The following is a 23,590-nucleotide window of genomic DNA, read 5'->3' on the forward strand; positions in this document are numbered from 1 at the left end:
TTATCTCCTTGAAAAGATGTTGGGCTTTTCCCTTGGCTACAATGGTATAAGACTACTAGTTTGTTCCTTTGCCTTACTGAAAGATGAAAACAGTATTTTGACTACATAGAATCAGAGGATTGCTTCTGACAACAGGTAGCTAATGACTTTACTTTAAAAAGCCAAAATCCAAGAACTTCTGCATATCTATACAATCATATCTAATACAATCATACATTTCTGGGCTTGTCTACTGCATGCTGGGGAGGAAATTGTTGCCAGCTTTTCCAAGTAAAGGAAAAATTTGAGCAACTTGACTATTTAGCTGTACAGTCCACTTACAATTCCCATTTCAAATGGACTTGGATACAAATCTGAGCATGGAATCATAGAATCCATGGAACCATAACAGAATCCCATTACTCATACTACAAGAAGAATTTCTATTGCTCCTAGAGAAAAGGCTGCCAGAATTTCTGCAGTAATGCCCTGGTGAACACAAGAGGAGAAAAGAGGGAGTCTCGGAACAGAAACTGAAGGGAATACTCTTTTTCTGTCCTTGGTAACAGGAACTGTGCAAAGCTAGAATTCATGAAGAAACATAAAGTGAAAAAAAGATCTCTTGGAAATGTTTGTATCAAAATCTCTTCTACCACCAACCCTTTTTTAAGGAAGGAAGTCAGCAGTACTGGAAAAGAAAATGCTAAATCTGTGTTCTTCAATTCATCTTCATTTCTGTAGGTTACCAAAGAAAACAGCAACTCTGTCCAGGTTGGAGAGAAACATATATATATATACATATATATATATATCCTCCATTGATGGTTCTCTTAATATTTTTTACTCTATGCAAAATTTTACCTAACTTGCATCATTTTTTCAGGAGCTTATTCAACACAGATATACTAAAAAAAATATGGAATTACAACACTAAATTAGGTACCAGAAAACTGAAATAATCAGTTTTGAGAACTCCATTGTATCCATAGGATTTAGATGCAGTTGAAAATGTCATCAATTTTTACATGTAAGAAGGAAGAGACAAAAGAAATGAAATAAAGTGGGAAAAGTCTGTAGGGACAGCAAGCTGATTCAGAACAATATGGAAGTAATCAAAAGTCAGTCAACAGACAAAATAAATCTTCATAGAAGGGAAGTACTGGCTAAAGCTAAAGCAGTTTATGGAAGGTCAGAGAAGAGAAACAAAGCATCTAGATTGTAGTACAGTGCTTTTCTTCCAAGAGTACAGTGAATGAATAACAAAGTTTCAAATACTTGATTGGTTGTCAGATCATGAAGATGCAAGAAACTTTTGTACACTTGACTGCAGATGGGAAAACAAGATAGACTGAAAGTCCTGCATGTGACTGAATTACAGTTGACACAAGACAGACACGCTTAAGACTCCAGAATAACATCCGTCCTGTTGAATGAGATGTTAGCTGACTCTTAGAGTAAACCCAGACATCACTGTGCTTATGAATCCCAGCTTCACAGACATTCTTGTGTTACATCTTCTGAGTGTATGTCCAGAATGCTAAGGGATTTTCATCAAGTGGAAATTTGTTCTTTTGAATTTGGTACAGCAGCAATCTAGCTTCCAGGAGTTAAAAGGATCCAGAAGGAATCTGAGAGTGTAAAGACTGTGACCGACATCTTTCTGTTGGTGAATGGGCTTGGAGATGCCAAAGGGGTTTCATGCACTCCTTCTTCCCCTTTAAGCCATTCCAAGCATTTATCTCCTCTCCCAGAGACATAGATTACTAAATCTACTCCAGATGTAGATGTATTTCTGTACTTTGTGCTGTCTCTGCATTTTGCTGTGTGGAATATTTAGTGTCTGCCTATTCAGGTACAGCTGTAATATAAGATATCACTGGTGTTTCCCTTTGTCCATATATTTGATATTCCCCTCTTACATACTTACCAAAGCTTGTCACTGCTCAAAACAATCAAGGTGATTTCTAATAAATGCATACATATGACAAAATGAAACAAAAACAAAACAAAAAAACTAAAAAAACCTGTGTAATTTTTCTGCTAAATGTTGTATTTACTTAACAGTGTTGTTCTAAACCTGCTAGAAATGTATCTGATTCCAGCACTCACTATATTGAACTTCTCTGTTCTGTATAGAGACCACTATGTTGCTAAGGGCAGCTTTTGCACCTCAGACTAGTGTGTGAACTTCATGTGACATGTCACAATGGGCTGTTTTGCACTGGCTTTCCATATCTGGAATACAGAGAAATAAATAGTTATTTTCTGAGAGTGATTCAAATCATGAGTTTGTATCAAACGCTCCAGTTTCCCTGTGGGGGAATCCTCCTCTCCTGCTGCTAGCTTTGTAAATAGGCTGTGGAGATGAGCACACTAAATTCAGTACCTGAAATATGCCAATGTAAACATCATCCAACACTTTCTGCTACCAAATGTCTTCTGTGAGGTACACAAAGCAATGGCAAAAAAAACGGTGTTTTTCACAGGCTCCCATAGTACGCCACATCAGCCGTGAGAATGCCATCTTCACAAAGGGACATGAGAAGGACAACAAGGATGAGGAAGAAGCAGACTGGATATGTCTGCTGCAAAGGATGGATCCCATTCTAAATGAAGTATCTTAAACTGGAAAGAGATGAGCACTGGCATGGAGAAAAAGATGGAGAGTAGATTAATAACTACTGATAGTTTCCATAAGCAAGAAAGTGACATAAGCTTCAAAGTCAGACAGCATTTTAAGTCTGCACATATTTCCATAGCTGCTGCCATTTACCAGATCTAGGAATCTGTAAACAGCAAAGACCACATCCTAGTTTCATTAAGTCTTTAAAGGACTAGAAAAGAACTTGAGAAGTTTAAAGATATGCACAAGTATTCTCAAAGTGTTTATCAAACAGCAAAAGAGCGTTTTTAAGCATACGTGATAAACCCAAATTGATGACTTCAAAGTGAAAGAGGATATGGGGTCATTTGTAGTTGATTTTTCATTGTCTTTAGTGAGAATTCCACTTTCTTTATGCTCTTGCATTTACTGTTATTGCAAAATATGTGTTCCAGATTTTGCACATCCCTGTTTCCAGATGCTTAAAGACTGTTCAACAAACAGTCACATTTCAGAGAAAAATTAAAGTTCTATCTCTAGAAACTTATATTTTAGTATTAATATGCAACCTTATCAATTTTCCACCACTAGCTGTTACATTTTTTTATCACTGATTGAAAATTTTTATTTCAAGTGACTGGAATCATAATCTATTCTATTTCTGATAATACAGTCTAATTCAAAATCAGCAACATATTTTGAGAAGCAAACTTAGGACTTACTACTATCATCCTCAGTAGGGTGTTTCTGGAAGATTTTTGGCAGGCTGTTAAGCACAGCACAAGAGTTTAAAGAGGTCAGAAGTTGAAAGCAGGTGAGATGCAAAACAAACAGTTTGACTCCTAGAAAATTTTTACAGCTGTGAAGCATCTGTGCTCCAGAAAAGTCCTGAGGACTCCATGTAGCCATTGGGTTCATCCAAACAGTCCTTACGTGGGCACTTACCTATGCATTAACCATAAGAGGGCTCATTCAGTTTTGTGGCATTCTATATGGAGTAGCCTTGTGTCTGTGTCTGCAGTAAGAGGGCACAATGGCGGGATCCCCCCAGAAACTTTGTACCACTGGGGTCTGACCGGAGGCTGAGGGTGTTTCATTTCTCACTGTCACACACTTAAACAGCTAGAATTGGCTCTAATTGTCTTCCAATTTTATAAAAAGTATTCAGCGTGGCAAAATGTTTTTGCAATCATTTGTGGCTGATTTTGACTGTTTTCTGAGATGCACAGTATTTGAGAACAAACTCAGAAACTCACTTCATAATTCAAACAAAACTAAAACAAATTGTATGTAAGTAATTTATAAACTATAGAACAAAGTGCTGCAGTCTGTTCCTTCTATTCTAATCTATTTCCATCATTTTTTTTTGCATGTAAATATTCATAAAATATTCAGCAACAGCCTCATTTCTTGTAACTAGAGTGTACAGCAGAGACAGCTGAGCAGCAAAGACTTTTTTGACAGACTGTAGCTTTTCATCAAAAGCAGTATATGTACTTCCTTTGCAACTGAGACCAGATTTTGCTTTTCAGGAACATAAATAATATCTAAAAATAATTACTATAATACTTAGGCCCAAACTTCTACAGCTTGCCTCTACAACCCCCTTGGATGCTTTACCTTTTCACTATAGTCACTGTTCTATTGTCTCTGATATTTTAAGTAGTCAGTGCAAGATTTAACACTCATTTCCAGAAAGTACAGAAAGAATCCCAAGTGTTCAGTGATTGTTTTCCAGACTTGCTCAGTTTAGTCTGTTGAGGACTGGTGCTAACTTTTGTTAGACCCGGAAGCAGAAATTCATTGCCATTTGCATTTGTCCCAGTCCATAAAATAGGGAAGAGTACCTGCATAAACTTAATTTTCCTGGTTCTTTTGTATACAAAAATAAAACAAAAAAAAAAAAACATTTGAGCAAACACTTAAGCACATGCTTGGCACTATGCACATTAATAGTCCCATTAATGTTATCTATTGTCATTTTTAACAAGACCCGAAAAAGAAAGAAGAAACAAGGAAACAAGGAAACAAGAAAACAAGGAAACAAGGAAACAAGAAAACAAGGAAACAAGAAAACAAGGAAACAAGAAAACAAGGAAACAAGGAAGGAAGGAAACAAGGAAACAAGAAAACAAGGAAACAAGAAAACAAGGAAACAAGAAAACAAGGAAACAAGAAAATAAGGAAACAAGGAAATAAGGAAACAAGGCAACAAGGAAACAAGGAAACAAGGAAGGAAACAAGGAAGGAAACAAGGAAACAAGGGAGGAAACGAGGAAACAAGGAAACAAGGGAGGAAACGAGGAAACAAGGAAGGAAGGAAACAAGGAAGGAAGGAAACAAGGAAACAAGGAAGGAAGGAAGGAAGGAAGGAAGGAAGGAAGGAAGGAAGGAAGGAAGGAAGGAAGGAAGGAAGGAAGGAAGGAAGGAAGGAAGGAAGGAAGGAAGGAAGGAAGGAAGGAAGGAAGGAAGGAAGGAAGGAAGGAATGACTTTTAGAAAAGATGTCTCTGACAGATTTAACAGATAAACAGCCAACCACTCTTTCAGCAATCATAAAATGAACATGAAATTAAAACTGAAATATCATTCTAGACCAAGAAAAAAATTTAAAACACAATAAAGAAGATGAAAATGCTAACATAAAAGGGAAATATATCATAAAAAGTCTGTGTAGGTAGACTATCTGTGGTCAGAGAGAACTGATGCAGCAGCATCTGTATATCCAAGCATATAATGAACTGCCAAAGCTTAACAAAGGAAGGGTTGCAATAACAAAGATGAACATTGTTTAGCATATGCTGGAAACTCCAAATCAGTTCAGAATTGTAATCAATGCTGTATCTTCAATATATATTAATGTACCTGAGATTTTTTTATATATCTTTATTCTGGGTGTTGATATTAAAGCAAAGCAGATGTAGCAGGACAGAAGAGGTGTCCTAAGTTGCTTTAACAGTTATATTTCTCATATTAAAGCAAGAAAGCTCATAATTGAAAACTAGTGAAGAAACAGGGACTTGATTTTATTTATTATTATTATTATTATTGTTGTTGTTTTCGTTGTTGTTTTTGTTATTATTATTTTACCCTGGGGCTAATAAAAGTCTCTCTTTAAATAAAATTATAAAATTTTGAATCACTTAGAAAGAATTTCATCTGACTTGTATTTTAACTGTTGATAAAACAGTTTTTACACATATTAATGAATGTGAATGTATTAGGCAGTAAGTGAAGGTATTTCAAAAAATGTTTATATAATGATCACATACATTGCTTGAGCTGTCTCATATCGATATCCCCTTGTGAAACTAAAAACTTACTCTCCAAAATTACATCTTGATAGAATGTGGGTGGAATTGAGTGGCTCCCAGGGTTTGAGCAAAGCAGTGACATAAAACCTTGTTCTCTGCAGCAGTTCTTTATATCTTGAGATTACTGAAGATATAATATAAAAAATACTGTACTGCTATAAAAATATATGTATCAAGAAGTTAGAATTTACATTTTGATTATTATTCTTTAATACCTCACCCAGTCCCTTGAGAAACTGCTAGCAATCTGGGCCAATTCTTTTGGACTTACCATAGCACAGAATGTAAAATGTTTTAGATGAAATGTTATTTTAGTTTTCTTGAGTTGCTCACATAAACACTTCTGATGAATGGTGAATGGTTTCTGAATGTCTCTTCTCAGGGAATCAAAGTATGAGTGAAGCTATGAAGGACCTTTGGAGGCAGTATAACTCAAAGTCCTCAACTTAGAACTTTGTCTCCCTATTGGATAAATAGGCAGTTGGCCTTCTTCGTAGCAAAAGCACATCTCTAGCTCTCAATCAGTTTGGTGTCCACCAGAATATCCAAGTCTTTTCTTGCCTAGCTTTTTCAGGTGGATGGCCTTCAGGTGGTACAGAATAAAGGTGGAATTTCCTTTGTTGAACTTTGTAACATTTCCCACCTTTTTGAGGTTCTTCTGAGTAACAGTGCAACCATCTGTGTGAAACCATTCCACTACTATTTTATCTCTTGAAAACCTGCTGACTTTAACACTAGATTACTCTGTACATTATCTCTCTCAGTGACTTTGGAGGGTGTTGTCAACAGAAAATGAGGACTGCATTAGGCTTTGTTGCAGGAGTGAAAGCCTTATATTTTTGGGTCTGGAATTTAAAAAGGAGGGTAAAATCTTTTAGAATCCTGATTTCAGCTGGCTTTGTTCTGCAGAAATCAGTTTGTATTCATTGTTTAAATACACCATATTTGGTGATTCTGTTCTGAGAGTGGCCACAGTCAGTTTCTCACTCTCTTTTCACACCTAATCCCTGCAGACGAGTCTGACAGAGAAAAAGACTTCCCAATATAATGAAGACAAACCTCAGGGTGTGTTTTGCACAGCTATTTTAGGGTACACTTGTGTCAAGAGTGATGAAGACAGCTGTTTTAACTTTATTTACTAATATAATTTACTAAATTTACTAAAATGTGGTATGGACAGAAATTGTTATAATCTCTTACTATAATTTGAGTGATAGGCATACATATCTTAGACTCCAACTCACCTGTTAATTATCTGTAACTCACAATAACAGTTCAGATTGGTGTAGGTTACTTGTAAATGTCGCAGAAATATCCAAATAAGAGAGAGGACAGCATTCAAAAACATTAGTTTTAAATTTTGGATTAAATGTAGTGTAGGGAGATTGTTCCGTGTCATGTATAAAACTTTGTAAAATACTGTAAGCATCTACAAAAACAAAAACAAACAACAACAACAAAAAACACACAAAACATATAAAAATACACACACAAAAAACCCCTTACTTTAATCTTCTCAAAGACATAGATCAGATATTTCTCTTTTTATCCAGAAAGTCTTGTGTTTCAGAGAAGGAACCCCAGTCTGGCTCTCATACTGAATGTGATATACTTCCTGAATTTCTACATTTAAAAGTAGCATCTGTGGTCATGACCCTCCAGCTTTTAATTAGGACAAGAAAACACATCATCAGCCACTACTGTGTATTTTTAGGCCTTCAGCAGGGCCAGTTTTCCAAAGCTTAAAGCAATTGACAAGGGAAATAGATTTTAAATGAGATTTTAATTTGTTGCTGCCTGTACTTGGGAAATAGATGTTAACAGAGAGATATCAATCAATAGAACTTTTTCTGCTAGATGACTAATTCTTGATCCAAAACTATTTTTATAAACAACTCTTGGTGATGATAGCATGTCTTTCCTATAATAAATTTCATATGTAACAATAATTGGTATATAAATTAATAAAAACAAAGAGAGTTTTCTATTTTCAGACTGACCTGAAACTCCTGTTTCAACAATTACAGTTCAACTCAGACATTGTATGGCAGCTACTGCGAGTGAGGATAATGACTCTAGTATGTTGCCATGGGGTAAACAACCCCACAGGAGGGTGATTTCTATGGGACAGCTTAAGAATGGCTGCAGATGTTGCATAACTTTCACAGTTACATAACATTTCTTTTTTTCAGCATTTTCTGCCTTTTCATGTCCTCCAGGAGGAAAGATGCTGAACGTTATAAAGTCACCTATTCAAAAAATAAAGGAAAATCTACAGAGCTCTGAAAACTTCACTGTATTACCTCCCTGAGGACTTCATGGATTGCATTGATAGGAACATGATTTTATATTTTCCACCAGGGATTTTAACCCTTTCTTAAAGGAGAAACAGCATACAAAATACTAAAAATTTTCAAAGATGGAATACCAGAAACCTTTTTATAATGGTTTAATTATTTCAGCTGAGACAGACCTTACTCTACAAACAGTCTTGTTGATTTTCATAGTTACTTTCATTTCCAGGAACTATGTTTAGAGGGAAATGGGGTTTATGAATAAGATCTGATGAATTATGTAAGGGTGCTAGATTATATAAAGTCCTTACCTTAGTTTATAAAATTCACTTTAAAAATGTTTAATTAAGCATAGGAGAAATCTTGCCATCCTCAGAACATTCCTGGCTTTGACAAATCATCTGAAATGCTCTTTCACTCTCCCCTACCTGCTGTCCTTCTTATGGTCACATTAAATTTAGAGAGTTTCATATATATATGGCAGGGCTTAGCAGTACAAATAATAGCTGCTTCCTAGGAGAGCACTAAATCATTTTGAAAAGTAACTGCCACAAGTATATTCTATGCAAGAGAAAAATATACAGCACATGAATTTATCATTTCACAGTGTTGATAGCTAGGCTAAAAAATACAGATTTTTTCAAATTTAAAAAATATCAGCAATAAGAAAGTACACAATTCATAAAGAACTATTTGTTCACTCCCTACTCCTTTTCCTTATCATCCATGATATTCCTTCTGCCCTAATTCTGTCATCTACCATGGCACAAACAGCCACGGAGAAGGCTGAAGTACTCAACAAGTTTTTTGCCTCAGTCTGAACTATCAGTCAGGGTTCCCATGTTTGTCACGTCCCTCCAAGAAGGGGCTGGATGTGCAAAATTCCTCCCACTGTAAGAAAAGAAAAAGTATGGGAAGATCCTCCCAGAAGCTATGTTAGATGAGAACATGATGGATGTAAAACAGCCAGCATGGCTTCATCATGAACAGATCGTGTCTAACAGGTCTGGTGGCCCTTCACAATAGAGTGAGTGCACAAATGAAGGGAAATTGATGTCATCTATATGGACTTCTGCAACACCTTTTATATGGTATTGGCACCTGGGATCCTCAACACAGGAAAGATGTGAAGCCATTGGAGCAGGTCCAGATGAGGGCCACAGAGATGATCAGATGGCTGGAGCACATCTCCTACAAATACAGGCTGAGGGAGCTGGGATTGTTTAGCCTGGAGAAGGTTCTGGGAAGAACTCATTGCAGTCTTCTGGTGCTTAAAGGAAGCTCAATAATCCAGAGAAAAAAGTCAAAAAGTCAGTCATGAGGGAATGGTTTAAAATTAAAAAAGGCACAGATTGCCCAGAAAAGCTGTGAATGTCTCATTCCTGGAAGCGTTCAAGGCCAGGTTGTATGAGATCCTAGGCATCCTGATCTGGTGGGTGGCAAGGTCACTCCCAGTCCAAGCCGTTCTATGATTTTATGAATGCAGTATACCAGTACTTACACACTTTCAGCATACAAAATGACACTTCTCTATTCAGATTTAAAATTTTATCTGCTAGGTGATCTATCATATTTTGTGTCTGCTGTATTATGAGTTTTAGTTTCCCTAAAAGTAAATAGGAGTAATTATTTTCAGAGTGACATTTTTCATTTGCTCACTGTGAAACTACACCATGAACAAGCTTTTTTATTGGAAATATATCTTAAGAGCCTGGGATCATGAAAGTAGGATAATTGATTTTAATGTATTCATAGCATTCATATACAGTGCTGTTTGAAATAGCGCCCTTTATTTGCATGTTCATTTATTTGCATGTTCATTTATTTGCATGTTCATTTATCTCCAAGTAGTTGCTAATGTACATTCAGTGCTTCCTGGAAGTATCCAAAGCCAGATTTGAGCCAGATGTAAACACACACAAGGTTCCTGGCTCCTACATGTAACCAGTTGTTGTGCAGGTATAAAAGGCTGTAAGCACCTACAATAAATGTTCTTTGTCCTTCGTTCTTCACCAGCAAGGGAGTCTGCACCTCTTGCCACACGCACAAGGGAGCTGGGAGCCCTCTTGCCATATTTTGGAGCTGTACTTTGATGCTTAAGATTATACTTCATATCATTTTCCTGTTTTTTGTTTTGTTTTTTTCTGTGGATAGTGATATATATCTCAGATGGAAATTATGCTAATTGTAATAAAAATATAATTATGACAGTCAGTCTGTTTTGACCATTCAAGTCATTCAAGATCTTGAGTATCCCAATAACAGAAGAGTTTGGAACAGTAGAATTAAATTTGTTCTTGCCCTGTAAAAACATCAACATTTGCCAGCAGCTTAATTTCAACAGGGTGGAATTCTCCTTAGCTTGCCTGGAAGCACTGGTTCTGTAACATAGAGGCAATTGAGTATCCTTTCCTTCACTGGATATTAAAAGATCAACAGCTGAGAACCTGCGCAATTATGGGCATTATGCATCAAAGCAGGGCTCATTAGAATGAACAAATATGGCTAGTTTGGCTACCTATTATCACACCTATCATACACAAAAATTTATGAGCTTCCTTGTGTGCCTAAGTACCAGCTAGAAACCTTGCATGCACACATCAAGATCCTGGTAAATTATACTAAAAGCAATCAGATAATGGTCTTAATATTACTCACTTCAGTGCAGTTTCTTTGCTCCTCCCTGTATGATTAATTACAACCAAATTGATGTTGCTATCAATTATTAATTTACAAGTTGAGATGCAGAGTAAATGAGCTTGGCAAAGCTGAGTTAGCATTGCCCCTCATTTAGGAAACTTCACACGGGTTCACAATTCACTGCCAACCTTCCGATCCATTACTACACTTGCATAAATTTGGCAGGGAAGTTACATTTACGTGATTAAAATTTAGCTGCAAAATTATTTATTATTTATGAAAATTCTTTTTTTAAAAAATGACTTTGGTTTTGTTCAGCAAAAGGAGAAAACAAAAAGGGTGGATCAGACTTTTTAATTCCCATATGATTCAAACACTTGCTCAGATAAAAACTTCAAGCACTGAAGACAAAGACTATGAAATCTCTTAAGTTCTTTCATAAAGAAAATGCTAAAAATAGTAAGTGTACTACATTTAATAACTGCATATCCTCTCATGATACTAATAAATCAGTCTTTCTAGGAACTGCTGTTAATTCACACCTTGAATGAAACTTAATGTTAAGGTCTGTCAGTTTTTTATATTACTATGTGTTACTAAAGTTTCTGAGCATCTTGCATGTGAAGCCAAAAGAAACAGCAGATCTGTAGCATATATGGAAAATGTTGGTCCAAAAAGTTCACAGAAAATGTTTGTTGATAAAAATTGCTTGTGGGATGCATCATATTCTTTTTATACAAATGAAAGATTTTTTATTATTATTATTTTTATTTTTTCTTCCCATGAAAATAAGAAAGAATTTTTAGCAGACTCAGCTCTGAGAGCTGAGTATTCGGGATGTTGTTATTCCATGAAACTGGAGTATGAAACTTTTAATGATCCATACTGCACATGATGTTATGATGTGGAATATTGACAGCAACATTACAAAACCATGACAAAGAGAAGTGACTGGCAGCTTACCTTAGGGTTCTTTTTCATTAGTTTATTTTCTTATATAAAGTGGTTAAAAACTAAGTACACTTTTACACACTTGCAATTTCACAGTAGGGTTGTTCCTAAAGATATGCTAACAAGTGTTGAAAAGAGTAGGTTCAGGAATAAGAACTTTTGATCAGTACTTCTTTCTTCAGAGAGCAGAGTTACTGATCTCATCTAACACAAATTAACTCAAAGGGAAATTGTCTGCTGATTTCAAATCTAGTATCAGTCCAAAAAATGCCTCAGTGGAGACAGTGTCACTTAACAATTCCATGAGGGACTGTCCCCTTAGAGTTGGTATGTCAGTACCTGCCATGTTGTCCCAGAGTTGGTGTCTAAATTTGTAACTCAAGCTTGTTCATCTTTTACAACAGCCTGCATTAAATAAATAAAATAAAATAAAATAAAATAAAATAAAATAAAATAAAATAAAATAAAATAAAATAACCCCAAAACCTTTGGGAGTAGCTAAGGCAACAGTTCTGTGCCCTGGCCAACACTTCTACCTGTTGTATTCCTTTTCCAAAGCTACCTGTCCTGAAATGTAGGCTAGTCTTCAGAACAAAAGCTGCTATGTACTATGAGTGTTCTAAAGCTCATGGCAAGCAAGTCGTATCTTCCTGGCCCTGTAGGCATGTTCATCTCCAGTAGGCAACACAAAGAAATGCTCATCCAAAAATAGCTGTGGTTCAGTAATTTTAGACATCTTAAGGATCTGACCTTGAATTTTTATGCAGTAGTGAATATCCAAACTGTTTGGAAATGAATGAATCACATACAGTTTTCCCACTCCGTCTTTTTCACCCTAACACATGCACAGAACTGTTTTGAAATGCCTGAGATTTGTCTTAGTATGGAAAGGAAAAGCTTCCTAAGCTTCAGTAGTTGCGTGGGCGAGTAGATGTTTCCTGTCTACTTCTAAATCTAACATCTAAAGAATACAAACACTGTTACCTACCATCAATTCAACCTGCAATCAACTTTCTGCTTGTAGTTAACTGAAAACATGCCTTCATAATCATAGTGCATGTCTCTTTTGAATATAAAAACACTATATATATGTAAAGACATACATATAAAATGTAAAAAAATGTCTTGGAATAACCAAATCTGGATCTTGACCATGTACTACTGTGCACTCAGAAACCAAGATACAACATGTTGGAAATTAGAATATATGTAATATAATACATGTGCCTAGTAGTCCTTTCATCACTGCATGTATTGAAAAGAACTGCTGTATGTTCTCTAATCTTCTAATGCTAGCTTCTAAAACTTTGAAATTCGGTGCAACATTGCTAAAAATAGTTAGGCATTTGGGTAGTGTCAGATTAAATTTCTGGCATGTTCGAATAGGGTGATGAGTTAGTGAAAAGCCAGCTGTGTTCAAGAACTTCTGCCTGATTTTAATAACAGAGCTCAAGAAAATGCAAGTATCAGGTATTGTAAATTGCACATAGAAGAGCTATTTGTGTGCTGGTCTTGAAATTCTTCCAGATTAAGTAGAACAATGATTAACAGGGTCCAGACTACCAAAATTTGAGTCCTTGTTCCAGGAATACCTCTTTGTTTTCCAGTACCTAATGCTCTCATCACACAAAGTATGATTCTCTTTCTTGTAGACTGTAGGCTACTGGGCTGTATTCCTTTGAAAGCTATTTGAATTCTCATGTTTGAATTTGGTATATATTGGCATACATATTACTGTTATACATAATCCCACGGTCTCTCAACTTAGTAAATCTGAAGTGGTTTTCACACGAATATATGGAGTTATCTGTATACACTGCGTAGTAGAATCTTTGGGGCTATAGCAGCAGGAGGAGAAAGATTCTGAGATCTGTGCTAGCATCAGACACAAGATAGTTCCTTTTGAAATAAAATAACATTTGTTATTTATTTACCCCAGTAATGTCCATCTTATGCAAAAGAAACACCATCACACATGGTTTCCAGTTAATGTTACTTGAGCACACCTTAGAAAAAACTAGTTCACAGCATACATTCTTTTATGGGCAATCAAGATTGAGATAAAGAACTTCATTTTCTTATCATCTCTCCCAGAATCACAGCTCTGGTTGTTGTTGAAAGGCTGCCTTGAGGTCTGCCATTAGTATGCTGAGATTACTGTAACCTGTTCTGCAAACATGGGCTTTCAGTCCAGAATCCCATTAGTTTTGCACCTTTCAAAGGCTTTAAATCCCACATAAATTAAACCCAATCCATAATACTTCTGAGATATATATAAAATGCAGACAGAGAAGAACGAACAGTTCTTCAGGACTTAGAACTAATGAGTGTTGATTTTTAGAGGGAGCTCAACAAAGTTGAAGGTCTTTTGGAGTTATGCCAATGATTCATTTTTCTCTTGTCTAAAATTAAGCAACATGACAAACCTTTATTTTTGAAATGACAAAAGAACAGAAAAAATTCTTTAAAACAATCATGTAAACAACATGCAGATCTCAGAGAGGTGAGCATTTATGGTCTATAGTGCATTAATTCTTCCAGAGGATAAAGTTTCCTTGCTTGAATACTATGAGAGAAAACTCAAAGTATGGCATTTTTCTCTTCCTTTCAGAGGAAAAATTGTGTGTATTCATAATGTCATTTGCTTCCCACCTTCTCGTGTGTAGTTTTCTGATAATAATCTGATGATATGGTTATTTCAAAGAACACAGAATTGTGACTGTTAAGCAAGTGTCACAGACCCCTTTTGAAAAACAAAAATGCTCTAATCCTCCTATTTCTGTTATTCTTTTATACCAAACCAATCAGACTGTCCCAATGAATAGAAAGTCCTTCCAGGGACCTTCTGTACTAACATTAATGTTAATAAGGATTCCTTTGTTTGTTTGTTTGTATCATTCATATTTTGGTTGGTGTTGATGTTTCTTAATTTATTTCTTTGGTGTCGTCTTTATTTATTTATTCATTTATTTTATTTCCTGTCAAAAAAGTGATTAATACTATTGAAAAAATCTAATGAGTATTATATAAAATGATTATCAGAAACGGAATTGAAGTAAGTAAGATATCTTGACATCAGCCTAGTTTACTGTTGTTCCAGTTTACCACCAGTGAATGTTTGGTCACACTGGGTTATTGTAATCTGTATGTAACAATGATGTTATATTTATGTTATATAAGGATTAATATAATCAAAATAAATTTTGAAGCATAAGTTAAGCTGTTAGCATACTTATATTGCAAGAACTATCAGAAGTTGTGCAACTACAATATTTTTGTCTAAAACATGCCACAACAGCCTGTGTTTCTCATGTGGGGAATGCATTTTTTATCTCATACTATGAAGACCAGAGCACAATGTAAAATGAATTTGAAACAAAAGCTACCATGCTTTTGTTTTTGTGGTTTAACTCAGCAAGCTACTAAGCACCACAAAGCCTTTCACTCTCTCCTCCTGCTCCCAGTGGGATGGGGGAGAGAACTGGAAAAAAAGGTGGAACTTGTAGGTTAAGATAAAAATTGAAAAAGCTGAGAGAATGGAAAAACTCTTGGCTCAGTTCAGTGCTGCTCAGCAATAAATAAAACAGGGGTGTGTTGTCAATGCTGTTTTTCTCTGGAAGCCAAAATGCTGCATCATACCAGATGCTGTGATGAAAATCAGTTCTGACCCAACTTAAACAGGGACACAAGCAAATAGCCAGCTTGTCTAAAACTCCAGTGTTTGGTCAGAAAGTTTTGATCTTTCTTAGAATCACAGAATCATAGAATGGCCTGGATTGAAAAGGATAATCATCCAGTTTCAACCCCCCTGCTATGTGCAGGGTTACCAGCCACCAGACCAGGCTGCCCAGAGCCACATCCAGCCTGGCCTTGAATGCCTGCAGGGATGGGGCATCCACAGCCTCCTCGGGCAACCTGTTCCAGTGCGGCACCACCCTATGGGTGAAAAACTTCCTCCTAATATCCAACCTAATATAAACCTCCCTTGTCTCAGTTTAAAACCATTCCCCCTTGTTCCATCACTGTCCACCCTCACAAACAGCCATTCCCCCTCCTGTATAAGCACTCCCATCAAGTACTGGAAAGCCACAATGAGGAGTCTCCTTGGAGCCTTCACTTCTCTAAGCTAAAAAAGCCCAATTCCCTCAACCTTTCCTCATAGGAGAACTGCTCCAGCCCTCTGATCATCACAGTGGCCCTCCTCTGGATTCACTCCAAGAGCTTCACATCCTTCCTGTGCTGGGGGCTCCAGGCCTGGATGCAGAACTGCAGATGGGGCTGATTTTTATTTTTTTTTTTCCCTTAGATTTTTTTTTTCTTTTTTAAGATCCATTTATTTTTTATTTAGATAAAGTTTTTAACAAGGAGATTAAACAAATCTCCCAGTGTCACTCTTGTATTTATTATTGAAGGCTTTCCTGTCAGGTTCAATAGTAGTTCAAGTGAAATTTCAAGTGAAATTCTTGCAGTGCTTTACTCTTATTTTTACTTTGGTTCAGCTCCAAGCAAAAACCTGTTCACACGGCCCTAACTGTGAGGTTGTGCAAAACATAAGGAAAGCATAACAATGAATGTGTGGATATTGAGAAATGTAACAAGATATGTGGTACAGAGTGCTGTGGAGAAGCACAGACCTTCAGGGTTCAGAAAACTATAGGTGTTATAATTACATATACTCATATTAGATCATATAATATAGAGATTTTTGCATTCTGGTGGCATAGGCACTAATTTTAAATAGCACGTAATTGGCATCATCCTAGCATGTGGTTTATGTCATGTTGTCTATGTTCAGTACTTTCTGGAGAAATATAAAGATGTAACTTTAGAATGAACTTCCCTCATCATGATCAGTCTTTTCTTATTGCCATGATTGTTGTTGTTTTTTAATCATGTTCTCCACAAGCAGTCTTATAGAATCATAGAATCACCAGGGTTGGAAGAGACCTAAAAGATCATCCAGTCCAACTGTTCACCTATTACCAATAGCTCCCACTAAACCACGTCCCTCAACACAACATTCAGTCATTCCTTGAACACCCCCAAGGTCAGTGACTCCACCACCTCCCTGGGCAGTCCATTCCAGTGCCTGGCCACACTTTCTGAGAAGTAATATTTCCTAGTGTCCTTGATTTCATGTTTAAAATAGTAATATAAAAGAGACAGGGAGTGTTTTCCAGATTATTTGTGCAGAAATAATCAGATTTTACCATCCCTGATGAGTTGGTTATATCTGACATTTAAGTCATCACTGAAGCTAATGAACCTTATAATTTATTAAGTTAGTTAACTGTATTAGGAGTTTTTTGAGGTATTATTCCTACTGACTCAGTTTTATTATTGTTTCTCCGATAAATAGGTGCAAATTCTTTTCAGACCCTTGGAGGCTGAAGTTTGCGTTTGTCAACTTGACTTTGAGCTCTGCCAGTCAGAGTGGAAAGTGTATGCTCATCCATGGAATATTGACAGTCAGATACAACATCCTTCAGTATTTCTTTTACATGTGTGTGGAGTTTTGTGCAGTGCTTCCGCATGAGCATGGGCAAGAATTTGAAAATGAGAGAGGCTAACCTTCAGCTTTAATAGAAACCAACATGACCATCATTGTTTTCTTCAGTAGCAAAAGCAGGCCAGCATGAGTCAAGTGTACATCGTACCATCGTACTTGCATAGATGAAATTAAACTCCTCTTTCTTTTGTGTGAAAGGGTTCCTTTTTTTGTGGGGCGTGAGGGGATTAACCTGAGCCTATGGGTGAGAAATCAAATCTTTTTCCTTGTTATTTGCATTGCCACAGCTAAGGAGATCTCAGGAATTCCCAGCCATTGAACAATGCGTTCTTCAGATTCATAGCTGGCATCACTGAAAATGCCAGAAGATGGGGTTTCAGGGAAGAGAGTAGAACACAATAGCAAAGTAAAAGCCACAAAAGAAAACAAGATCTGAAGGTTACACAATTTGTCGTAATCAAATGAATCCCATTTTGCTGAAAGAGGAAAAAAACAGACTCCATTAAAAAACAAGCTGACAGAAATGTATTGGCAAAAGAAACAAAAAAGAGAAAAGGATATTTCCCCTGATCCTTCAGTTCACCGTCACCATGCTAACATAATCTCAGCAGCTGACTGAGTTGTGGGTGCTCCAGAACTGATTATGTGGCATGTCGACAGTCTTTGGCAGCCTCTTCAGTGAATGTGATCCAGCTAAGCCTGGCAAATGGAGCTGACACGCAGTTTCACACACAACAAAGAGTGCAGGCTGTGTGCATATTTTCTTTTCTAGGAAAATGGTTTTATGACTGTGCATGCTTTTCTATATGTGGTGAGCAATAGGAACATAACAATATGTAGGCATTTGTCATCATCTTGAAGTTGTTACTGCATCTTCTGCTGTGTGCTTTTTTATATGATAATATTTAAATCTAATTGCAGCGACTAAAGATTGTAGAAAGACAAATGAATGGATTTTAACTACGAATGCAGAGGAGCAAAACGGAGTGAAAGAAAAAGAGACCATATGTGTAGTATATTTGTTGTTACAGCTTGCACTGATTAAAACTGTGTTTGTCGTATTATACATCATTGTACTGTAGTTGTAGTAAATGTTCCTTGTAATGCATTTTCAAGTACAAAAATTGATTCAGAAAAGAGCATTTAGGAAACTAATTCTATTGAAACCAATGAAGTGTTGACACATTGCCTGATGGGGATTTGTCTAAGGAGGCATATTTTAGGTTATAAAAATACAGTCCTTAAGGCAAAAATCAGTGACTGCTTGGTATAGTGACTGAGAGAACACTGCAACAGTATGTTCAGCAAGAAACCCCTCATTAATCCTTTCCTGTAATTCGACCCTATTCACTTTCTCTCTTGCCTGACTCAATAGAATTTAAAACCTGCTGTCAGCACAGTAACTAAACCAGAACCCATTCATTACTCAGTCAAGGCATTTGAAATGTTTTCTGATTTGTCCATGAATGGGAACACAGCATAAATCTGGACTGAGGAAAGCTTTTTTCCCCTTGTCATTTTAATTGCTTCTGTGTGATGTGTTCAAGTGTAAGGAATCATCAGGGGTTTTGACACCTTCACCTTTTAGAATGACCATAGCATTTCACTGCACCTAGCCTCCCAGAAAACCAGAATGTTTGCAGCTGAGGGGAAATATGAATCAGTTATTAAAGCCACTGGCATTCCTGGCAAGTTCCTACTGCCTGAAGCCTCTCCAAGAATTAAACAGAAAATCAGATCTCCCCCTGCACCCAGGAAAGCCCCCAGTGCAACAGAACCAAGCAATGTAATGACTACAGCAGAACAATGAATCCAGTGACATAGCTGTCACCAGGCTGTGGTTTCATTAGACTTATGCTGAATTGGAAAAACAAAAACAAAAGCAACAACAACAACAACAACAAAAAATCCCACAGGTTTACACAGTCCCTAGGTAACTACTTCCTTGGAGAGTAGCCTCTCTAAACTCGATAAAGACTAATGCAGTTGCAAGGAGGTTGCTCACTGGATGCTCACAAAAATGTCTAAGTTTCAGTCATTTGTCATTTGGTTGACACGCTAGTGCTGTTTGTTGCTGACATTTGAGAAAGGCAGTGGGAGACACGTGGGTGTCTGTGATGAAGCCAAAATAATTGCTTGTTTGGCAGGTTTTTATATGTATCCCATATTGCGATCAGACATCTTTGTTAATTGGTTGGGGCTCTTGTTTATTGCTTTGCCAGCAGTGACAGTGGGGGAAGGGGCATAAAGTCACCATTTTTATATTCAGCTAATTGTTCAGCTCACTGAGACCTTCCCCTTCTTCTTCCTCTCTGTGCTTTTCTTCACCCACAATTTCTAGCTGTTTTACTATAGCTGTCACCCTGAAATTCCATCTTCAAACTTTATGCTTTGAAACCAACAGCACAACCCCACACATCCCCTCACTGCCCCCATCTGCCACACAGAGATTGTCCCACGCCAGTTGCTCACACAAACTGCGCAGTGCCTTTGGTTCACTGAGACCAGCTATCAGACACAATGCTGCCAGAGGGAAAAATAAATCATGACAGTAAGCACTTAGTTTGTCACTGAGGCAGGTATTGCCATGTCACAGCACCTCACCTGCTATGTACGCAGGGTGCAAGAGTGCCTCTCCCTGCTGAGCATAGGGTTCCAGCACCCCTTTCATAAACTCTCTCTGGCAACTGGGGAAGAGATTTCTGGTCAATCTGTCCAGCTAAAGCCTTCCTAACTTCTAGTGTGAAAAAGACATTGTTTCCATTAATTATTATTGTCAAGCCTCACGCTGAGGAGTTTCTGCACTGCAGTTTAGGGTTTCGTGCTGATCCAGTTGACATAGCTTGGATCAATTTGACCCGCTACTGCAGTTGTTCTCCTTTGATCTGGCGCGGTTTGTAATTTGACCCATTTAGATGACTTTCTTATAATAGCCCTAGCAAGACAAAACCAAATCAACTCCATTTATCTTAATGGACTTTTTTTCAGACATGAGGCCTTGCCGATCTTTTGTACAAAGAAGAAAAAGGATCTGTGTATCTGATGGGCTTTGAAATACCATCTGGTGTTTAATGTTATTGTGCTCTGTTCTCATAGTGCTGTGCTGAATCATATCTTAGAAGTTCAACAAGCATTCACTCATGGCCACCATTCAATACAATTGTGTCACTATCAAAGATTCGGGTTTACCAAATGCGGCCTGCAAACAAAGCAGATTTTACAGACACTTCTCCCTGAGGCTCCACTAGCTGTGAGAAGCCTTAGTGTGTGAAGTCTGTTTGTCTTACATCCTCAGCTGCCGTCTGGATGCACAGCAATCCTGTTTAACCTCTAGAATTTTTCTTTGAGATATAATCATTGTGCTACAAGGACAGAAAAGGTTTTTGCAAGGGATGTGTAAATCTCCTAAAAGGCTGAGCTTTTGAGGTGGAGTCTCAATGAGCAAGATTTACAAACACCCTGTCCCCTTCCCTTTGGAAAAACCGTTTCATTCTTTTTCGGTATTTCACTATTTGTGTTGCAGAAAATAAGAAATACAAGTGTGCTTTGTCTTCTAACTTAAGAAGTTTGTGTTATACAGAGGAAACAGGAAAACAGCTCCCTCCCCTGAAGATGAGACTATACACCAACAGGTGATCTATACATGCTAGACAACATATGTATCTTTAAATGCTGTTCTCTGCTGCTGTCTCTTTTTTATTTTTATTAAAGGAGTCTCTAGATGGAATGCTGGCTTCCCTGAATCCCGTGGCACAGCGCCCAGTGACTTCAATAGGGTTAGAATTTCGCCTTCTGTGTATTTAGTTTTCCACTCAGTTTACTCTGAACTCCATTTTTCTTTGCATTTTCTTTTCTCTGCCTTGTGTCTGCTTCTTTCATACTTCCCTCCCCTTCCCCCATCTGCACCAAAGCATGATATGAACCATAGAACTTCTGAGACCATCATCTCACAGCAGTTGTTTCACAAGCCAAAATTCCCTGATTCCAAGCGATACTTTTTTATAGGAATGTGTATCTATTCTATCTTAGTGCACACAGTCACCTTCTGCCATTATTTTTTCATGTAAATGGACCTAGGTGTGTATTTGTGACCTTTGCTTTGCATTACAATTCATAACAGCCATGCATAGAATTTTCTTTAATGTTTTGTTAAATAAAAGGCTTGCAGAAGTGAACACTCCTTTCTGCAAATAATCAGCAAGAAATCTTATAAAAGTATTTTGATTCTGAATCTTGTGTTTTGAACTTTTTAAAAAAAAGCAAATACAAATACAAATACAAAAAATTGGCATTCTGTTTTTGTTTAGTACTGTTTGGAATGTTTTTAATGCTTTTGTGTGAGCCACAACTGTGGTGCGGGGTTTTTTTGTTGTTGTTGTTGTTTTGCTTGGTTTTGGTTTCGGGTTGTTTTTGGTTTTTTGTTGGTTATTTTTTGCACAATATTCATAAGCTCTTTTCCCTGAAATGCATTTTTGTTTTATACCTCAGCGAACAGCTCTGTTTGAGTAAATGATCCATCCTTGAATCATTGTGTATACAGAGAGAAGATCTGCCTTTGATTGTTGTTTTAATAAACTGGAAGTCTGCCAACGTTCTCTGGGAAGAGGAAGGGAGCATTAATGATAGCACCATGAAGCTTGTCCTTGTTTGGTGTTACACTAAATTTAACCCCCACTAACCATTTCTCTTCACACTGAAATGGCTACTCAGGCTAGTCTAAAACCACAGAGTCATAACTGCTGTGTTTCGGAAGCAGGAAACTTTTTCAAGTGCCAAATGTGGCACATTTTAAATTCTTCTTGCAGCACATAGAGAAACATGATTAATGAGTTTGTTATCTATCAAAAAGCTTCGGTTCATATTATCTATCAAAAAGCTTCTCTCATGCTGCCTGGTGTGGGATAGGATTTATGGTAAAGAAAAACCTGCCATCCGTCCATACTATCTAAATCTATCAACTCCACACATTCATGCAAATAATGTTAAATGACATATTTGTAGCTATCAGGAGATAGAAAAAAAGGGAAAGAGATTCTCAGCTGCCAAAAACAAGTACTTTTATTTAAAAAAAAATAAAATAAAAAAAAAAAGGCTTGAAATTCTTTCCTTCCAGCTTCTTGAATGCTCTCCACCTAGCATCAATTGCTTATTAAAACTAAAGTAAGAAACTGATGGTGATCAGGAGACTTTTTTAGTACTGTTTGGTGATTTTATTAAAATTCTAATTCTGCAGTTCTCTGGAAGTCATCTGTAACATATCTGCTAAGGGTCATCATAAATGTTAATATAGAGATCTCATAATTGCTGTGCTTTGTTCACGAGCTCTTAAGCTTTGATAGTGACACCCGCCTGCACCTTGCATAAGGCATGCTTTCCTCCATCTGTCAGGCAGTGAATTCTCTGTACAAGAGCAGCAAGCGCAGGAAGAGTAAAGGAGCGTATGGCCGTCCTACTCCTCCCACCCCTCCTCTTGTTACCTTGTGAATGCTCTCTCTCATGCATTTACATTTTCTAAACAATGTATATGATGTCTTATCAATCTCATAACGCTTGTTAGGGATTGCAAACATGCTAGTTTCTGAAATGTGATATATCTGATATCGTAGTGATTGCCCTGAAAGAGGGGCCTGCTTTGTATCTCCCCACCACGTAGGGAGGCAATCTGGCATATTCCTTCTTTTTCACAATTTAAATTAACCTTTCAGTTTCTGAGATTTATGGAATTGCCCTAATAAGAGAACTTTGAATTTCCTAATATATCATATTATCCTGCATGCAAAAGATTTCTGAGAAATAAGAGAATTTATTTTATTTTATTTTATTTTATTTTATTTTATTCTATTCTATTTTTAAGAGTATTTTTCAATTGTTTGTTGTTCAATTTCCCCCTTGAGCAGAAAGCTTGCTTGCATATCAAGCTCTAACCTTGGGTATGCTAATGAGAGCAGCAGCAATAAATTGATAAATGCATGTCTCTTTTTCCCTTTTTCTGTGTTTGCTCACAGTATTGCCAATCTATCCAACAACAACCAGGAAAAGTTCATTACTGAATTGACAGCTTGAATTTTTCTTGTACCACACAGAAGCACAAGGAACAGCCCCCTCAGGAAGACAACAGCGTGTTTATTCTTTTCCCAACATTATTCAATGTAATCAGATTTAGGCAAATTATGCTCTTGGACCTAATTCCAACCACCCATGAGTATAGATGCCACAACCAATATTGGAGTCCAGAGTGACCACCAGAAACTCACCAGCAGACAATGACTTGTTTTGTAAGCTATTCATCTAATTGAGTAGAAC

General features: G+C 37.0%; 1 protein-coding gene across 17 annotated transcripts in view; it reads left to right on the forward strand.

The window, feature by feature from the left end:
* Window positions 1-18,351, forward strand: part of LOC146753676 (uncharacterized) — a 73,369-nt gene extending 55,018 nt beyond the window's left edge. For 6 of the 17 annotated variants that reach the window (XR_014939669.1, XR_014939664.1, XR_014939672.1 and 3 more), the window contains one exon: window positions 8,086-11,117. Coding sequence is in view for 1 of the 17 variants with exons in the window: in XM_085529619.1 (XP_085385745.1) it covers window positions 17,138-17,348 (211 nt within the window). In the remaining 16 variants the exon portion in view is untranslated. The other 11 variants (XR_014939670.1, XM_085529619.1, XR_014939667.1 and 8 more) reach the window with 7 other exon arrangements.
* The last annotated feature ends 5,239 nt before the right edge of the window (window positions 18,352-23,590 follow it).

Source organism: Coturnix japonica, chromosome Z, assembly GCF_054131305.1.
Source record: "Coturnix japonica strain WE chromosome Z, WE-NBRP24, whole genome shotgun sequence".
NCBI classification, from domain to species: domain Eukaryota; kingdom Metazoa; phylum Chordata; class Aves; order Galliformes; family Phasianidae; genus Coturnix; species Coturnix japonica.